This window comes from Chiloscyllium punctatum, chromosome 5, assembly GCF_047496795.1.
Source record: "Chiloscyllium punctatum isolate Juve2018m chromosome 5, sChiPun1.3, whole genome shotgun sequence".
NCBI lineage: Eukaryota > Metazoa > Chordata > Chondrichthyes > Orectolobiformes > Hemiscylliidae > Chiloscyllium > Chiloscyllium punctatum.
Window position 1 is genome coordinate 117,448,411 of NC_092743.1, and position 17,775 is coordinate 117,466,185.

The window sequence follows — 17,775 nt, forward strand, 5'->3', positions numbered from 1 at the left end:
CCTACACATCCACTAATATTATTTATTGTATCCATTGCTCCTGATGCGGTCTCCTCTACATTGGGGATACTGGACGCCTCCTAGCAGAGTGCTTTAGAGAACATCTCTGGGACACCCGCATCAATCAACCACACCGCCCCGTGGCCCAACATTTCAACTCCCCCTCCCACTCTGCCGAGGACATGGAGGTCCTGGGCCTCCTTCACCGCCACTCCCTCACCACCAGATGCCTGGAGGAAGAACGCCTCATCTTCTGCCTTGGAACACTTCAACCCCAGGGCATCGATGTGGATTTCACCAGTTTCCTCATTTTCCTCTTCCCCCACCTCACCCCAGTTCCAACCTTCCAGCTCATGACTTGTCCCCATGCCTTGTCCTACCTGCCTATCTTCTTTTCCAACTATCCACTCCACCCTCCCCCCTGACCTATCACCTTCATCCCCTCCCCCACTCACCTATTGTACTCTATGCTACTTTCTCCCCACCCCCACCCTCCTCTCATTTATCTCTTCACCCTTCAGGCACTCTGCCTGTATTCCTGATGAAGGGCTTTTGCCCGAAACATCAATTTTACTGCTCCTTGGATGCTGCCTGAACTACTGTGTGTTAACCAATCTTCAGTCCACGTAAATACTTTGTCCCCAGTACTGTGAGCTCTTGTGCAATAACCTTTTACATGGGACCCTATCAAGTGCTTTCTGCAAATGCAAATACGTTGCATATATTGGTTTCCCTTTATCTCTGCTTGTTATGATCAAAGAACTCTTGCAAACTTGTCAAACATAATTTCCCTTTCAAAACCAAGTTGACTCTTTGATTATGTTAAGCTGTACAAAATGCCCCACACTTTCTTCCTTTTGTAATGGACCAAAGACAAATGTCAGGTAACTGACCTTCAGTTTTCTGCTTTCTGTCTCCAGTCCTTGAACAGGGGTATCATATGAATGGTTTTCTGATTGGCTTGAACCCATTAGTATTGAGTGAATTTTGGAATATTTTGACCAACGCTTCAATCATCTCTGTCACCACTTCCTTTACAAACCTTTGGAAGCTGGCCATCAGTTCCTGGTGACTTATCTGCCTTTGGTACCATAAATTTTTCAAGTACTTTATTCCTCAAGATAGAGACTTTTATCAGACCTTTCCTCCCATTTGCACCTTGCTTATCTGAGATCCTTGGAGTATTTACGATGTCCTTCGCTGTGAAGATTGTTGCAAATTGTTGGTTTGTTATCTTCCATGTTCAGTTCCCAATTGCATTGTCTAAGAATACCATACTCTGTTTAGCTGCTTTTTAAAAAAAAACATTTGGAGGAGAAATAAAATAGCAAGAGCTTCTACTTAGAGTCATACAGTCATAGAGATGTACAGCATGGAAAAAGACCCTTTGGTCCAACCCGTTCATGCTGACTAGATATCCCAACCCAATCTAGTTCCACCTGCCAGCCCATATCCCTCCAAACCCTTCCTATTCATAATACCCTTCCAAATGCCTTTTAAATGTTGCAATTGTACCAGCCTCTACCATTTCTTCTGGCAGCTCATTCCATACACATACCACCCACTGTGTGAAAAAGTTGCCCCTTAGGTCTCTCTTATATCGTTCCCCTCTCACCCTAAACCTATGCCCTCTAGTTCTGGACTCCCCAACCCCAGGGAAAAGACTTTGTCTATTTACCCTATCCATGCCCCTCATAATTTTGTAACCTCTATTAGGTCACCCCTCAGCTTCCGACACTCCAGGGAAAACAGTCCCAGCCTGTTCAGCCTTTCCCTGTAGCTCAAATCATCCAACACTGGCAACCTCCTTGTAACTCTGTTCAGAACCCTTTCAAGTTTCACAACATCTTTCTGATTGGAAGGAGACCAGAACTGCATGCAGTATTCCAACCGTGGCCTAACCAATGTCCTGTACAGCCGCAACATGACCTCCCAACTCCTGTACTCAATACTGTGACCAATATAGGAAAGTGTACCAAATGCTGCCTTCAGTACCTTATCTACCTGCAACTCCACTTTCAAGGAGCTATGAAGCTGCACTCCAAGGTCTCTTTGTTCAGCAACAGTTCCTAGGACATTACCACCTTCTTGCTAATTTACTTTCATAATCATAATCATAACTTATTTTCTCCCTTTTTATAGATTTTTAGTCACCTGCAGTGCTTTGTCCGGGGGATAAAAAAATCAAGCCCTCCACTTTGCCACTAGGTGTTGCTGCTCTATGTATCTTAATTTTTGATTGGATACCCTCCTTGACCACCTCTCACCAAATCCTTTTTGACCAAAATGAACCTTTGCTGAACATTACGAAATATCTACTCAAAAAGTCTGCCACTGCTCATTCACTCATTTATTTATCCATATATCTATTTGTGCCATCAGCTCATGTATCATATTACAAATGCTGCCATATTATAATTGCTGCACACAAGAGGATCGTTAAATCCAAAATTACATATTAATTCCACCTCTTTACACATTACGAGATCTAAATTTGCACTCTACAAATTTGTCATCCATGTTACCCTTGCCCATCTAATTTTTGCAGTCAAATGCAGATTTTAGCAGGGCTACGGGGAGAACGCTGGCAAGTGGAGCTGAAATGCGCATCAGCCATGATTGAATGGCGGAGTGGACTCGATGGGCCGAATGGCCTTACTTCCACTCCTATGTCTTATGGTCTTATGGTCTTAAAACCAACCGTGACAATTGCAGTGTCCTTCTTGCATGCATCCACATATGTATATTCTAAATTAAGCTCGTCCTTTACTGAGGGAACTCTTCTGGGGCCTATAGACCACTCCCACCCATGACATCTTTCCCTTGCTTCTCCTTATTTCCACCCAAACTGATTCCTTTTAGCATCTCCTCCATTAAGAATTTCTGCCTTTATAGCAGAAACAACATGTCAGTAGCAGAGAACATTATGGGAGATGTTGAAGTGATGAGATCGATGCAAAGCAATTTGCATTTGTCAGCTTTTGAAGATTTGGGTCTGTGGAATCTAAATCCTTTCCTGGAAGAATGAGCTGTTAACAATTTTTGTGTTCTATGTTTGCTCTTGTCTTTATACTAGCTGGAAAATTATGGAATGCCTTTCAGTAGAACCGAGGCAGGCAAGATTTATCAACGTGCATTTGGTGGGCAAAGCCTGCAATTTGGAAAAGGGGGGCAAGCTCACCGCTGCTGTTGTGTTGCAGACCGGACAGGGCACTCTTTACTGCACACTCTGTATGGCAGGGTAAGACATGTCGACTGATTGATTCTTTAAATATCTGTAGAACAAAGGGATAAATTTAGTATTTTTGAACATCAATCTTTCATCTGAAGAGTAAGGTTAAATTTCCTAAACATGAATATGTTTTTATTTTTCCTTCTCTCAAATAATTTGTATTTCTTTATCATCTTTAATGTAATAATATATTCCAAGTTATTGTACAAGAGTATTTAGAAAATTTGACACCTTTTGCAATTAGATAATTGAGCAAGGTTTAAGGTGCATAGTAAAGGAACAGTGTGTGTGTAAGGAATTTTTTTTAGTTTTCTGCATTTTTGATTGTGGGCTGAAATGGGAAAATGAATGCTTTAGAAACCAAGCATTTTGGAAGGATTCCTGTACTTTTTAAAAACAAGTTAAGTACTTTACTCTGCAGTTTATTCAATCAGTAGTAGAATTTCAGTTTACAGACAAGTTGGGGCCAAGAGGTAAGTACAAATGGAGCTTTGACTGGCAACAAATAGCTGATTATCAACTGAACACCAGTCCATGGATCAATGACAAAGGCCTCCGGTCTGACAACGATTGTGATTGATAGCCCCCAGCTCTTCAACTATCTGGTAGTGAACGAAATAGAGAGAAGCCATAAGGTGCAAGGGCAGGAGAAGAATCCCGAGGGATCACAGAGCAGCAAGTCCTGACAAACATAAGATGCCATCTCCACAAACGCTGTCAGCTTTCCCTCCATCCATCACACCTGTGTATTTATTCCTGTCCATCTAATGGGATTTATCAGGGGCTAGGGTTTTAACTAGTCGATGGTTCATAATTGGTTTTCTGTAGTTAGCATCTTTTTATTTGTAAAAAGTAGCAATTTTTGTTTATTACGGAAACCTGTTCTGTGCTTTGTCAATTTGTGTCTAAAAGACAGATAAATTAGGGAATTTTGTGCAGTTTTTAAAATCTTCTAACTTTGTGACACCTTTGGGAATATTGTGGCTTGATTTTTGATGCACATCCCCAGTGAGGCATAACAAGATGTTTAGTTGGGGAGTGGGGGGAGGATTATAGCAGGTTAACACCTTGCCAGCTGACAACACAACCACCAGTGATGCTGCAATTGAAATCTTGGGTGCTTAAGAAACTAGTGTTGGAATGAATTGCAAAAGGGGAAGAGAGTTTGTGACAGGGACTGAAGCCATTATCTTTAATCTTCCCAATACTTAATTCAAAGAAATTTCTCCTCATCTGGTGCTGGCAATCATGACAGATTAGAGACACTGGGGGTATCAAGTGTTGTGGAAACTAAGTGCTTATGATTTAGAAATCAAAATCTTAATTGCGTCTTCCTGCAAGTGAAGAATGCTGTCTAAATACATGATATTGTTAGTAATAATGTGTAAAGCTGCAGATTTTGAATAGTATCTTGTGCATTCGAGCTATAGTTGGAAGCTAAAATTTTAGCACGGAATGATAGGGCTGAAAAATATCAGTGGTCGCTGCTGATATTGACCACCAATCACTGCATTTTTATTGATCTTGACTGAGATGTCTCAATTTTCTAAGCAACAAAATGTATAAGTCAGTCCTCCTTTCCGCTAAGAAACACAATGCTAGCATTGGGAATCAGCCTCAGTTTCTCACCTCAGAACTGCATGTTTTACTCAATGTAATAGTTGGTGCATGGAATCAAACAGTTGCTAAGATGATGTGCAGGAATTTAAGGTAAGCCCACACAGCAGACTGCAGGAGCCCTCCAGCGAAAACAATGAAATACAGAACTGATTTCAAGTCAAAAGTTCTAACGTTTGCTTATTTTCTAATATTTTCTGTTGTGAGGGAATTCGATGTTAGTGAAAAGCTAGTGTGATAATGGAAGGAGGAGCAATCTGTACTAAAGAAAATGCTTAAAATCCAATTTTGTTTTTAAAAAGTGTTCATTTACAGGATGTTGATGTTAGTGTCTAGCCTGACATTAATTGCAGCATGACCCCAGGTGCTGATGTTGGGAAGTATGTATCAGAATGGATCCTTTTCAATTAATAGAATGGGTACAGCATTCCAGAAATTCAGTGCGTGCATATGCACTTTGGGAAAAAAAATGTATTTTTATTGTGTTTTTAAAAACTAGGGACTGAAATGAAAGAGCTGTTTTAAAAACCAATGTTTTGAAACAGTGGCTGCAGTTTTGAAAAGAAGTAACCTGTCACCCATGCCAGACACTGTGCAATTACTGCTTGTTCAACTAGTTTTTCCAGGATTGCAGATGATTGGAACTGAGGGGATGTACTGATGCAGCTTTTACTGGAAATAAGTTGATTGGTCTGTGGACAAATGAACAGTTATTGATGATGAAATCTTTATTTATCTGTTGCCAACTGAGAGATTGGTTCTCGAGTAACTAAATAATTTGAAGCTGGGAACGAGTTACACAGAGCAAGAAGTGTTCAGTTCTTCCCCAATTCTATGTTTCTATGTATCATCTGTTGTGAATAAATTGGAACTGATGTATTATACTATACTTAGATTTCCAGAAGGCATATAATAAAATGGCACATCAAAAGTTATTGTGGAAAATAAAAGTACACAATATAGCGGGTAACATTGACATAGATAGGCTAGCTAACAGGAAACAGACAATATACATAAATAGCTGAATTTCTAGTTGGCAAGATGTAACAAGTGGTATGCCGCAGGGATCAGTGCTGGAATCTCAACTTGATATCATTTGTATGAATGGCTTGGATAGGGGATTAGTTATGATTGCTACATTTGCTGACAACAGAAAAATAGGAAAAAAGGTGAGTTGTGAAGAGGACACAAGGAATGTATGAAAAGGTATAGATAAGTACAGATCTGGCAAATAGAATATAATGTAGGAAAATATGTAATTCATTTTTGGTTGGAAGAATAAGGAAGAAGCATATTATCTAACTGGGAAATTGCAGAGTTCCGAGGTGCAGAGAGATCTGGATGTTCTAGTGCTGAATGGCAAAAGGTTAGTAGCAGGTGCAGCAAGTAAATAGGGAAACAATCAGAATGTTATCGTTTATTGTGAAAGGACTTGAATACAAATGCAATGTTCGTGCTTCGTTTGTACAGAGCATTAGTGAGACCTCCTCAGGAGTACGTGTACAGTATTGGTCGTCATATTTAAGGAAGGATCTAAATGCACTGTAAGCAGTTTAGAGAGATTTACTAGAATTAAATCTGGGATGAGTGAGTTCCCTTATGAGGAAAGGTTGGACAGGCTAGGATTTTATCCGCTGGAGTTTAGAGTAAGCAGTGGCTTAGAGCCCTGAGCCAGGGAGATTCTTTCTGAGAAAGGTGATATCTGTACACGTTAGGCCACAAGTAAAGTACCATATGCAGCTCTGGTGACCACATAGGAAGAATGCAGAGGAAATTTACCATGATTCTGTCTGAGGTGATGGGTCTGAAATTAAAGGCAAAATTAGATAGGATCATATTATTTTCCTTGGAGCAATGAAGGCTAAGAGCGAAACTGATAGAGGTGTGTTAGATTGAGGGGCATGGATAGGGTAAGTGGTCAATTACCAGGAGCACAGATTTCAGTTAGAAGGCTGTGGGGAGGGGGGGGGGGGGGGGTTCAGAAATATTTTTCACATTGAGGGTGTTGTAAGTCAGGAGGTCACTACCTGAAATAGTAGTTCAGTCAGAAACACTCAAAGCATTGCATTCGTATTGTTAGAACCCTGGCTGTTTTTTTTAAATTATTTTTATTCTATTATCACTTTTAAATGATGAGCTGCAAATGACTGTTAGACTTTAAGACAGCTTGTGGAAAAGGAAAAGAACAGACAGAGCAAACTTTGTTTGAATGAGGCCAGGCCTGAAGGCTAATTGCTGTCTGAGCCTTGATTTTAAAAGGTTCGAAAAGACACAGAATTCTGTTCAGACAGATGGTAGAAGTTGGCTGTTAATGGGGTCAGTATGTGGGAATTGGTTCCATTGAGCCTGGAAGAGACCCTATGTTCAAACAGGTGTCAAGCAGTTGAATGATAACGGAGGCTTCACAAAGAGTTAACCTATCTGGGCAAAACCAGAGTTAAAGTAGCTTTTTTGCACTTTATTTTCTGAGACATGGTTCTGTGTTGCTGCTAAGACAGCATGAAGATGTGAAAGCTCCCAGTCTAATGTTGTAGGAGACCTAGAACCAGGAGTCATCTTAAAAATAAATGGTTGCTTCTGTAAGACAGGAGATTCTTTCTTCAAGAGTCATGCAACTCTGCTCTCACTGCTCTTTGAAAGCTTTGAATATATTTTTACGGCAGAGGGAGATTGCTTGAGGAATTTGTGGAATGAAAGGTTAATGGAGGTATGCAGGAATGTTAAGTAATCAGACCAGCTATTATCGTATTGAATGGCAGAGCAGGCTTGAAAGGCCAAGCGAACCTGCTCCTTTGAATGTTTGTCTCAGGACTTGCAATCATCATCCCTCCATCAGTGATTTAAAACAATTGTTAGGAATATCCAATAATTTTTGCATGTATTGGGATTAAAATTTAATCCCCTGATTAACACCTATCCCTCCATTACTCTATACAGAGGAACTTCAATTATTTGGCATTCGATTATCTGAAATTCAGATAATCTGGCAAGATCGCAAGGTCCCGATGCTTAGCTAAACAATGTTTTCCAGCATTCGATCAACCAAACGAAATACTCCTGCCTATGTCCTTTGGGTAATCAAGCTTCCTCTGTATTCCACCCCTATATTCCAAAGAAAGTTGCTGGAAAAGTCCTGTTAATTTCACTGATTGCCTAAATGACTTGCATTGTTTTTCTAGTCAAACATTGATATGCTAAAGGTCTGGCAAGAACTAATGGAGACCTATTGCACCCTGTAGTCCAGCGAGCAACCCAATTTACAAGATGGTACTGCTCTGACGTCCTGGCACTAGCAACTGGATGACATCCAGTGACATTAATGTAGCATAGAAGGTAGTTATTGAGTTTATTCTTTTGGGGGGAAAATTATTCTTTTGGGGGGAAAATGGTGCAATGTGCGCCATTTTCGGGGTGTGAGTTTCTGTCTGTGTCCTGTTCATGTAGCAGGTCTGCAACCACTTTGTTGTACTTTTAGGTAGACCTAGTGACCGCCAGATATCACCTTTGGATAATTTAAATATGCAGGCAATTATCCAAATCTGTTGCTGTGAATTTTGAGAAACTAGAAAGAATATGCATAATAAGCTCATGATTAGTTTTTTTTTCTAGCTCTTTGTCAGCCTCAACAATCAAGAATTAGTTGTAAAATTATTTATTCATATTCTGTATAGAACATGGAGGAACAGGAGAATTCCTCAGTTCCACATTTATTGCTTGGAAAGCTGCTCTGTACATGACTCCCGTACAGCTTCTGCATATATTGGAGCTTGTAATGATCCTCGGTTGAGCATGCCTAACCTTTGTCCCCATATTCATCATTCATTTACTCAGTGTCTCTGGTGTCTCAGTTTCAGTCAGCCCTCTGCAAGATGCTCTTCCCTCAATGCAGTTCCCATTTACCTCATTGCTGCTGATTCTAGTCTGAAGAAAATTTGGGCTTCATATGCACCCAACCATTCCTCTTCTATATCCAACCACAATTGTCAACAGAATGTCAATTTTCATGTCCTGACTCTCCTCCCCACCAGGCCCCATCTTAATATCCTGATACCCTGTCCCTGAGAAATTTCCTGTTATAATTGGGTTCAGTTCTCCTAAAATTCTGGATGGGAGATTTGTCTTCAGGACACAGAAGTTTAAGTCAGTTGAATCTGGCTGAATGTTTGAAAAGTCTATTGTCGTTGTCATAATAGAGGTTAGCTGTTTTGTTAATTCTATTAATTTTGTTAATTTGTTAATTCTGCATGCACGCTTCACTGGTGAAGCCAATAAATTTTTAAAAATCATAAGAACGTAACAAAAGAACTAGGAGCAGGAGTAGGCCTTCCGGCCCTTCAAGCCTGCTCCACCACTCAATGAGGTCATTGCTGAGCTTTTCATGGACTCAGCTCCACTTAACCGCATTTTGACCATATCCCTCAATTCCTTTTATTTTTTAAAAAAGTATCTACTTTAGCTGACTGAAGTAGTGTCAACTACTTCCCTGGGCAAGGAATTCCATAGATTAACAGCCCTCTGGGTAAAGAAGTTCCTTATCAGTTCAGTTCTAAACCTGCTTCCTCTAATCTTAAGGTCATGCCCTTTGTCCTAATTTCACTTACCAGCGGAAATATCCCCTCTATTTCTATTTTATCAATTCCCTTCTTAATTTTATATATTTCTATAAGATACCCCCCTCATTCTTCTGAATTCCAATGAATATAATCGCAATCTACTCAGCCTCTCCTCATAAGTCAACCCCTCAACTCCAAAATCAACCCAGTGAACCTTCTCTGTAGCCCCTCCAATGCCAGTACAACCTTTCTTAAGTAAGGAGACCAAATCTGCACACAATACTCCAGGTGTGGCCTCAGCAGCACCTTGTATAGCTGTAACATTACCTCTCTACTTTTAAACTCAATCCCTTTTGCAATGAAGCACAAAATTCCATTTGTCTTCCTAATTACTTGTTGTACATGCAGACCAACCTTCTGCAATTCATGCACAACACCCAAGTCTCTACAAATCAGCATGCTGCAACTTTTTACCATTCAGGTAATAATTTATTTTGCTGTTACTCCTATCATAATGTACAACTTCACATTTACTAATGCTGTATTCCATCTGTCAGACCTTTGCCCACTCACTCAATGTATTTATGTTCCTCTGCAAAGTTTCACAATCCTCTGCACACTTCGCTCTGCCACTCATCTTGGTGTCATCAGCAAATTTGACACTGTACATGTGGTTCTCCAACTTCAAATCATCAATATAAATTAGAAATAATTATGGTCCCAACACAGACTCCTGAGGCACACCACTAGTCATTGATTGCCAGCCAGAGTAGCACTCATTTATCCTCACTGTTTGCTTCCTGTCAGTCAACCAATCCTCTATCCACTCTAATACTTTACCCCTAACACCATGCATCCTTATCTTATGCAGCAGTTTTATGTGCGGCAGCTTGTCAAAGGCCTTTTGGAAATCTAAGTATACCACATCCATTGGGTCCCCGTTGTCCACCTTGCTTAAAATGTCTTCGTAGAATTCCAAAAGATTTGTGAAGCATGACCTGCCCTTCATGAACCTATGCTGCGTCTGTACAATGGGACAATTTCTTTTGAGATGCCCTGCTATTTCTTCCTTGATAATAGATTCCAGCATCTTCCCCACTACAGGGGTTAAGTTCACTGGCCTATAGTTCCCCATCTTTTGTGTGCTTCCCTTGTGGCGTCACATTTGCTATTTTCCAATCTATTGGGACTGCCCCAGAGTTCATCGAATTTTGGAAAATTACTGCCAGTCCACCTGCTATTTCTCCCACCATCTTTTTTCGTCCCCTGGGATGCATTTCATCAGGGCCAGGAGAGTTATCTATCCTTATCTCCATTAGCTTACCCAACACTAACTTTTCCATAATGATTGTTTCTAGGTCCTCACCTACCTCCTTCTCTTCGTCACTTACTGGCATGTTATTAGTATCCTCCACTGTGAAGATCATTGCAAAGTACCTGTTCAATGCCTCAGCCATTTTATCATATCCCGTAGCTAACTCCTTCTCATCCTCTAAAGGACCAATACTTACTTTAGCCACTTCTATGTTTTATATATTTATAGGAACTTTTGCTATCTGTCTTTATATTCTGTGCTAGTTTCTTCGCATACTTCCTCTTCCTTTTCTTTATAGATCTTTTTGTGGCTTCTGTTGACCTTTAAACTTATCCCAGTCTTCTAGATTCTTGCTGATTTTGTCCACTTGGTATACCTTCTCTTTCACTTTGATAGGCTGCCTTAATTCCTTAGACACCCATGGCAGATTACCCCTCCGCTTACAGTCCTTCCTTCTCACCAGAATATACTTTTGCTGAGCACTTTTGAACAATTTCTTTGAAAGTCCTCCAATGCTCGTCAACTGTCGCACTATAAAGTCTCTGTTTCCAGTCTGTTCAGCCATGTCCTATCTCATTCTATCATAGCCCCCCCACCCCCCCGCCCTCTCCCATTCAAGCACAGGACCTTGGTATTGGATTTTATCTTCACACCATGCAAATGTATTTTAAATTCAACCATACTGCGATCACTCCTTTCAAGAGAATCCCTGATTATGAGGTCATTAATTATTCCTGTCTCATCACATAGGACAAGACCTAGGATAGCTTGCTCCTTCATCAGTTCCATTCCATGCTATTCAAGAAAACTATCACGGATACACTCAACAAACTCCTCAAGGCTACCCTGACTGAACTGGTTTAAATCCTCCATGATAATAACCGTACTATTTTTGCAGGAATTAATTGTTATTTCCTTGTTTATTGCCCACTCCAATGTGGGGTTAAATATTTTCTTATTGCATATAAAAATTGACATCCAGTATGTTGAATTTGATTTCTTAAGAATTGTTGTGATCTATATATAAAACAATCAGAAAGTTAAAAAGATGAAATTGTGAAGCTACTTGAAACACTATTTCACATCACATGGTAAATCTGCAACCGGTTTGCTAACCAAACACTTCACTTTTCAGTGGAAATGTTCATATCCTTGAGCTAACAACATGATAACTCTCCAAGTATATTTTCCCCACAGTAATTAGAGACACGTACAATTTAACTAATTTGCAAACTTCTGAGAAAATGTGGCTATAATGTGTTGCCCTTTTTGGTCTTTTATAATTGGAGTTGTTGTATGTGTTTCTGCAGTCATTGCGGTATGATACCAGCTATTTTGTTGAATACTTTGCCTTGGATCTTCTGATGGAGAATGGAGAATGTCGAGGTGTCATCGCATTGTGTATGGAAGACGGTTCTATTCACCGATTTAGAGCTAATAATACTGTGCTTGCCACTGGGTAAGAATGTGTATTGTAGACTAACTGACTTTCTGTCCTGTTGGTGCTGATTTACCCTTGGCACAATTTGCAAGCACGCCTAAAGTGTGGGAACAATCCTGGTCATTTAGATGAGATATTGAACCAAAGCCTGTTCAAGTGCACGTTAAAAATCTCAAATTACTAATTGATGAATTGGACATAGTATGTCAAGTGTCTGAGCCAGAAGACCTCCCTCAGTCCAAAAGATGAAATAGATTAATAGATTATTTGTTTCCTATTTTTGGAACTTTGTCACTATCATTGAGAAATGTAAAAACCAAATGTGCACAGCAATGAATCATAAGTATCTTGTTGGCTGTTTATTTGGAACATGCTGTGAACATAGCAAGGTGCTACATAAAAGTATTTTTTTCCAAATGTTAGACGTTTTGCAAAAACGCTATCAGCCAAATATAAGAATTAGTTGACATACGTTGCAAGTTGAACAAAATTCTTCCAATTTAAAGCCCCAGTAGTATCACAGTTACCTTGTAACTCCCTGTGCAGAACCAATGGTTTGAGAAGCACCAGCACTACGTTAAAATTGTGTTGCCTTCATGGATTCAAGATGATTTAAGTCCCAGATGAAAATCATTCAGAAAACAAATCAATAAAGCTGTGAAGATTTTTAAGGTGGAACAGTACAACCTAAAATTTAAATCACACCACTCCAACTTATCACTGCAGTTCTTGTATTGAAATTATCCGAAAATATTGCAATTCTCTCTTCAAATGAGCTCTAAACATAGGTTAGTGGGGAGGTTTTATTGTCATGGTAAGTCACTAGACTTGCAAATCCGGAATGTGGGTTCAAATTATACCATGACAGATGGTGAAATTTCAATTTAATAAAAAGCTGGTCTAGTGGCAGTTAGTAACCACTGTTGATTGTTATAAAAACCTATCTGGTTCACTAATGTCCTTACAGGGAAGAAAATTTATCATCATTACCTGGTCTAGCTTACTTGACATTCTAGACCCACATTGATGTGGATGTTTCTGAACTACCCTCTGAGCATTTCAAGAGAGATAATAAGTGATGACCTAACCAGCAGCATCTTGTGAATATTTTTTTTAAAAATTGGTTTTTTAAGGCAAATTTTAATATTAAGTTGTGATGAAAGAAGTATAAAAGGAGAATTTATTTTTCAAACTCAAGAAAAGGGACTTTAGGGAAAATGTTTTCACACGGAAAGTGGGTTGCCAGAGGTAGTGGTGGCAGCTGGTAAAATTATAACATTTTAAAAGGCATCTGGATGGGAACACGTACAGAAAGGATTTGGAGGGATATGGGCAAAATTCTGGAAAGTGGCATTAGATTGATTTAGGATATCTGGTTAGCATGGCCGAGTTGGACTGAAGTTATACAACTCTGAGACTTTATAGGACAAAGGAGCATGAGTAGACCATTCAGTCCATTGAGTCTCCTACGCCATTCAGTGAGTTCATGGCTGATCTGATAATCCTCAATTCCTCTTTCCTACCTTTTTACTCAACTCTTGATTTCCTTACTGGTTAAAAATCTGTCAGTCTCAGCTTTAAATATACTTTAATGATCCAACCTCTACAGGCCTTTGCAGTAAAGAATTCCACAAATTCAAAACCCTCTGACAGAAGAAATTCCTCCTCCTCCCCCTCAGTGGGTTGTGAATCTTGTTCATCAACAGTCTAGTTCATCAACATCCTACAGCAGTGCATTTGCTACTGTTACATTAGATCTTACATCCAGAATAACACTTGATACATTACTTTGAATCAAAAGCAAGAGTGGATCTCAGACTCAAAATGTTAATTCTTGTTTCCGTCTCCACAGATGCTGTGAGACCTGCTGAGTTTCTCTAGCACTTGTTTTTTTCAGTCTTTCAGTGTTTTACTTTTATTAAAATGTTCTAAATTTGAAATTAAGTGCTAAATTCAGATGACACATAAAACAATATATACAGAGGCATGAATGTACAAGCACACCAGTGCTGGACAGAAAAAGACCGTCTGGTCCATCTAGCCTGTGTCATAAAGTCATGAAGTCTTGTGCATCATATTAAGAGGACCCTATTCCTATGTGTCAAAATCTCCTCTGAGATGTGTGTTCAAAATTCAAACCAGTTAGGTAGTGGATAGATAGTGGGGGCCATGGGGAGAAGCTGGAAAACATTTCTCTTTTGAGTCCTCAAGGTGATTTAGAAATAAAAGGTCTAGGACATCACTCATGTTAATTGATACTGCTTCTTGTTTGGTGCAGTCACAGCCAGGAATTGGTTGAGTGTGAGCTAAAAGCAGGTCTGACAGCATCTATGGGGTGAAAGCAGGGTTAGCATTTTGAGTTCGGTGATTCTTCATCAGAACTGATAGTAGCTGGGAAAATGTGTTATGTATTTCTGCTGAAGACAGTATGTTGGGGAATAAGGGGATAGGTGAAGATGGAGCCTAGAGAGATACATAAAAAGAGTAGGCAGCCAAGGGGTTTATTGATAGTAAGCCAGGAGAGAAGAGAAGCTGAAGGGATAATGAGAGCTGAGACTAATAGAGAATGTTTGTCAGGTGTCTTTTATAGCTATATTGGGTCTGTGTTCTATGCACTGTTTCTGATTTGATTGTATTGTCTGTGTTTGTTACTGTTATCTTTGTGATAAATGGAAATGGGATTTGAGGTTCGTCCTCATCTCCCTGGTTGAACGGTGGAGTTTGGGGTTTGGCTTTGCTGCCCTTTCCCCTGTTTTTTTTGTGAACTGCTGCTTTCTGTTTATTGTCAACTGTATTTTGTATGGTTTAATAAAATAATAGAGAGTGTGTAGGCTGTGCTGAAAGCAAACCATGTCATGACAGGATCGGGGTGTAGGGGTGTGTGTGTGTGTTTTTTTTTTACAATAAGGAAAATGATTGGATGGAATCAGGCTCTAAAGTTATTCAACTCTATGTTGAGTCTTAAAAGCTGCAGGGTCCCCAAGTGGGAATGAGATGCTTTTCTTTGAGCTAGCACTGAGGCTCACTGGAACACTATAGCAGGTCCGAGACAGAAATGTTGGTGTAGCAACATGAAGTGGCAGAGAACTGCAAGTTCATTTTTACGAATAGAACATGTGTTGCAAAGTGGTCACCTAGTCTGTTTATTGACTCCCAATGTACTGGAGACCACACTGTGAACAGTAGTAGGCTAGATTGAATGAAGCGCATCCTCTAAGTTCTTAGGCTTTCTCAGTCGATCTGGAACATAAATCTAGACTCCAGTAGTCATCCTGGATAAATGTCAGAAACACAATGGAGGAGTTGTTTGTTCTTCAGTTTGCTTGCACTCAGCATATTATTAGTGAAGCATTTCAATCCATCAGGTCATATCAGGAAAGCAGAGTCGAGGAGGGAGAGGGAACTTGGGTGATGGACTGTCCCAGACTGATGTAAGGATATTGAAACAGAAGGCAGCCATTTAGCTCTTTGCCACTGTTCTACCAGTTAACTAGATCATGGCTAATAGTCCAAAGAAAGCACAATTTGATTGCAAGATGTCCTGAGCAATTGTAAGTAAGTAAATGTTTTTTGCTTGTCGTTAAACTGTTGGATCAATATTTGTTCTGTTTCGCAGTGGATATGGAAGAACTTACTTCAGTTGTACGTCAGCTCATACAAGTACTGGAGATGGAAGTGCCATGGTCACTCGAGCTGGGTTACCCAATCAGGACTTGGAATTTGTCCAATTTCACCCCACAGGTGTGAGATTGTTCCTAGTGCCCAGTATATACTTCTAATTTTATATTTTTCACTTTTTTAATGAAGATTCTAGAAGGTTTTATGATAGCTGCGAGAGGTATACAAGTAACATTGTTTTCTCAGATTATTGATTGCCAGGGCACTTCATCTATTGAATAGGTGCTTAAATAAGATTCTGTTTGTTTGAAGCTGTAAGAGTTCTTGACTTTGTGTTTGTATACCATGAAAGGTAAATTTTGATAACAAAACTCATACATTTCAATATAGTAAAACATATTTGTTTTGTTTTAAAGAATTACACATTACAAAGGTTTGCATGCAGATTGGTATTGGCTCTTCACAATCTGCCTTTCTCAAGTATAACATGGAGTATAACAGGTGTTTCATTTAAATGTGGAGATTAAAAATTTGGAAATTAATTTTTTGGAAGAAAACTAAAATCCTAATGGTCACTGGGAAATAACAAAACACGTAAAAATTGTCAGGATCAAGATTAACTTCTGATATCAGAATCTGAATCATATGATCAGGGAAGTGGATATGTGGACTAAAGGGTAAATCCTTTCCAAAGAGGAAAGATGATCTTAGCCCTTTCATTTCTAATAAGAAATAAAATCATTAGTGTATTCTCATTGGTGGGATTTAAAGATGTTACGTTTTCGAGATCTTAAAGAAAATGCAAAACTTATGGAGTAAACACGCATATTTAGACATTGGATTGTGAAGATATAGCCGTTAATGGATACTTATTGCTGTGTGGTCCTGTGGACAAATCATATTTGGTGCATGGCTTTAAATGCAGCTTGTCCTAAAGTACTCTACTGTAATCTTGTGAAGGTTTAATTTTCTTGTTGTAAAAAAAACAAAAACTAAAATACCAGCTACCCTATTAGGCAGTTGGAACAATATATAATAGCATTGTTCAAACAAAAAGTTAGTTCTTTTTAGTGTCTTGGTCTTCATTTACCCTTTAATCAATACCAAAAAAATTATCTTGTCATTAATTTGTTTACAGGAGCATGCTGTATGTAAATCACCTGGCATATTTCCTATGTTTAAACAGTGATGATAATGCACAAGATTACAGTAGAGTAATCCGGAATACAAAGGAGTCTTCAATAGCTTGAATGTATAATCTTCAAACTTGAAAGTGACAGTCTTACCTCCAAGCCAAGGCTGATTCTTGTAAATAGAGTTGTGCTTACAGTGCTTTGTGGCAATGTGCAGTAATTATGAGTGCTGTTCTGTTGAATTTGTGTTGACTGCTTACGTGATTTATTACACCAGATGTTTCGATGTTTTATTTGTACCTTGAATTCAAATAGTGACATGCCTGAAAGCTATGTTCGTTGCACACTCTAGGAATTTATGGTGCTGGTTGCCTCATCACTGAAGGATGTCGTGGTGAAGGTGGAATTCTCATCAACCGTGAGGGAGAGAGATTCATGGAGCGATATGCTCCAGTTGCAAAAGATCTTGCTTCGAGAGATGTGGTATCACGATCTATGACCATTGAAATTCGTGAAGGACGGTAAGCTTGAAGCCCCTCTAGATTTGTTTTCTTTTGTGAAAGTAAGAATGTGCACTTAACCTCTCCTTCTCTCTCATATCTCTCATTACTCATTTACTATTCACTCAAATGTTATGCTTAGAAAGAAATTATATTTAAAGTAGATGCATCAATCTCCTGTTGCTTACGGTTGGAAGAGTAACTAACTATAAGAAACTTGATTTGTAACCACAGTCCAAAAAAGAGCAAGAGCAAAGTTCACTCCTGGATTACATTTTTATTCCTTAAAATCAGCAGGAAAATGACAGAAAATGGGAGCACAGACTGATGGCTAGAACATTTCAGAATCTTATTCCTGATCCGCAT

The 17,775-nt window shown here is 39.3% G+C and overlaps 1 protein-coding gene across 1 annotated transcript in view; it reads left to right on the top strand.

Moving 5' to 3' along the window:
• Window positions 1-17,775, top strand: part of sdha (succinate dehydrogenase complex, subunit A, flavoprotein (Fp)) — a 48,976-nt gene that overhangs the window by 13,091 nt on the left and 18,110 nt on the right. The window contains exons 5-8 of the mRNA XM_072571185.1: window positions 3,077-3,241; window positions 12,028-12,176; window positions 15,775-15,899; window positions 17,262-17,430. Of these exons, the coding sequence (XP_072427286.1) occupies window positions 3,077-3,241; window positions 12,028-12,176; window positions 15,775-15,899; window positions 17,262-17,430 (608 nt within the window). The remainder of the gene's footprint in view (window positions 1-3,076; window positions 3,242-12,027; window positions 12,177-15,774; window positions 15,900-17,261; window positions 17,431-17,775) is intronic.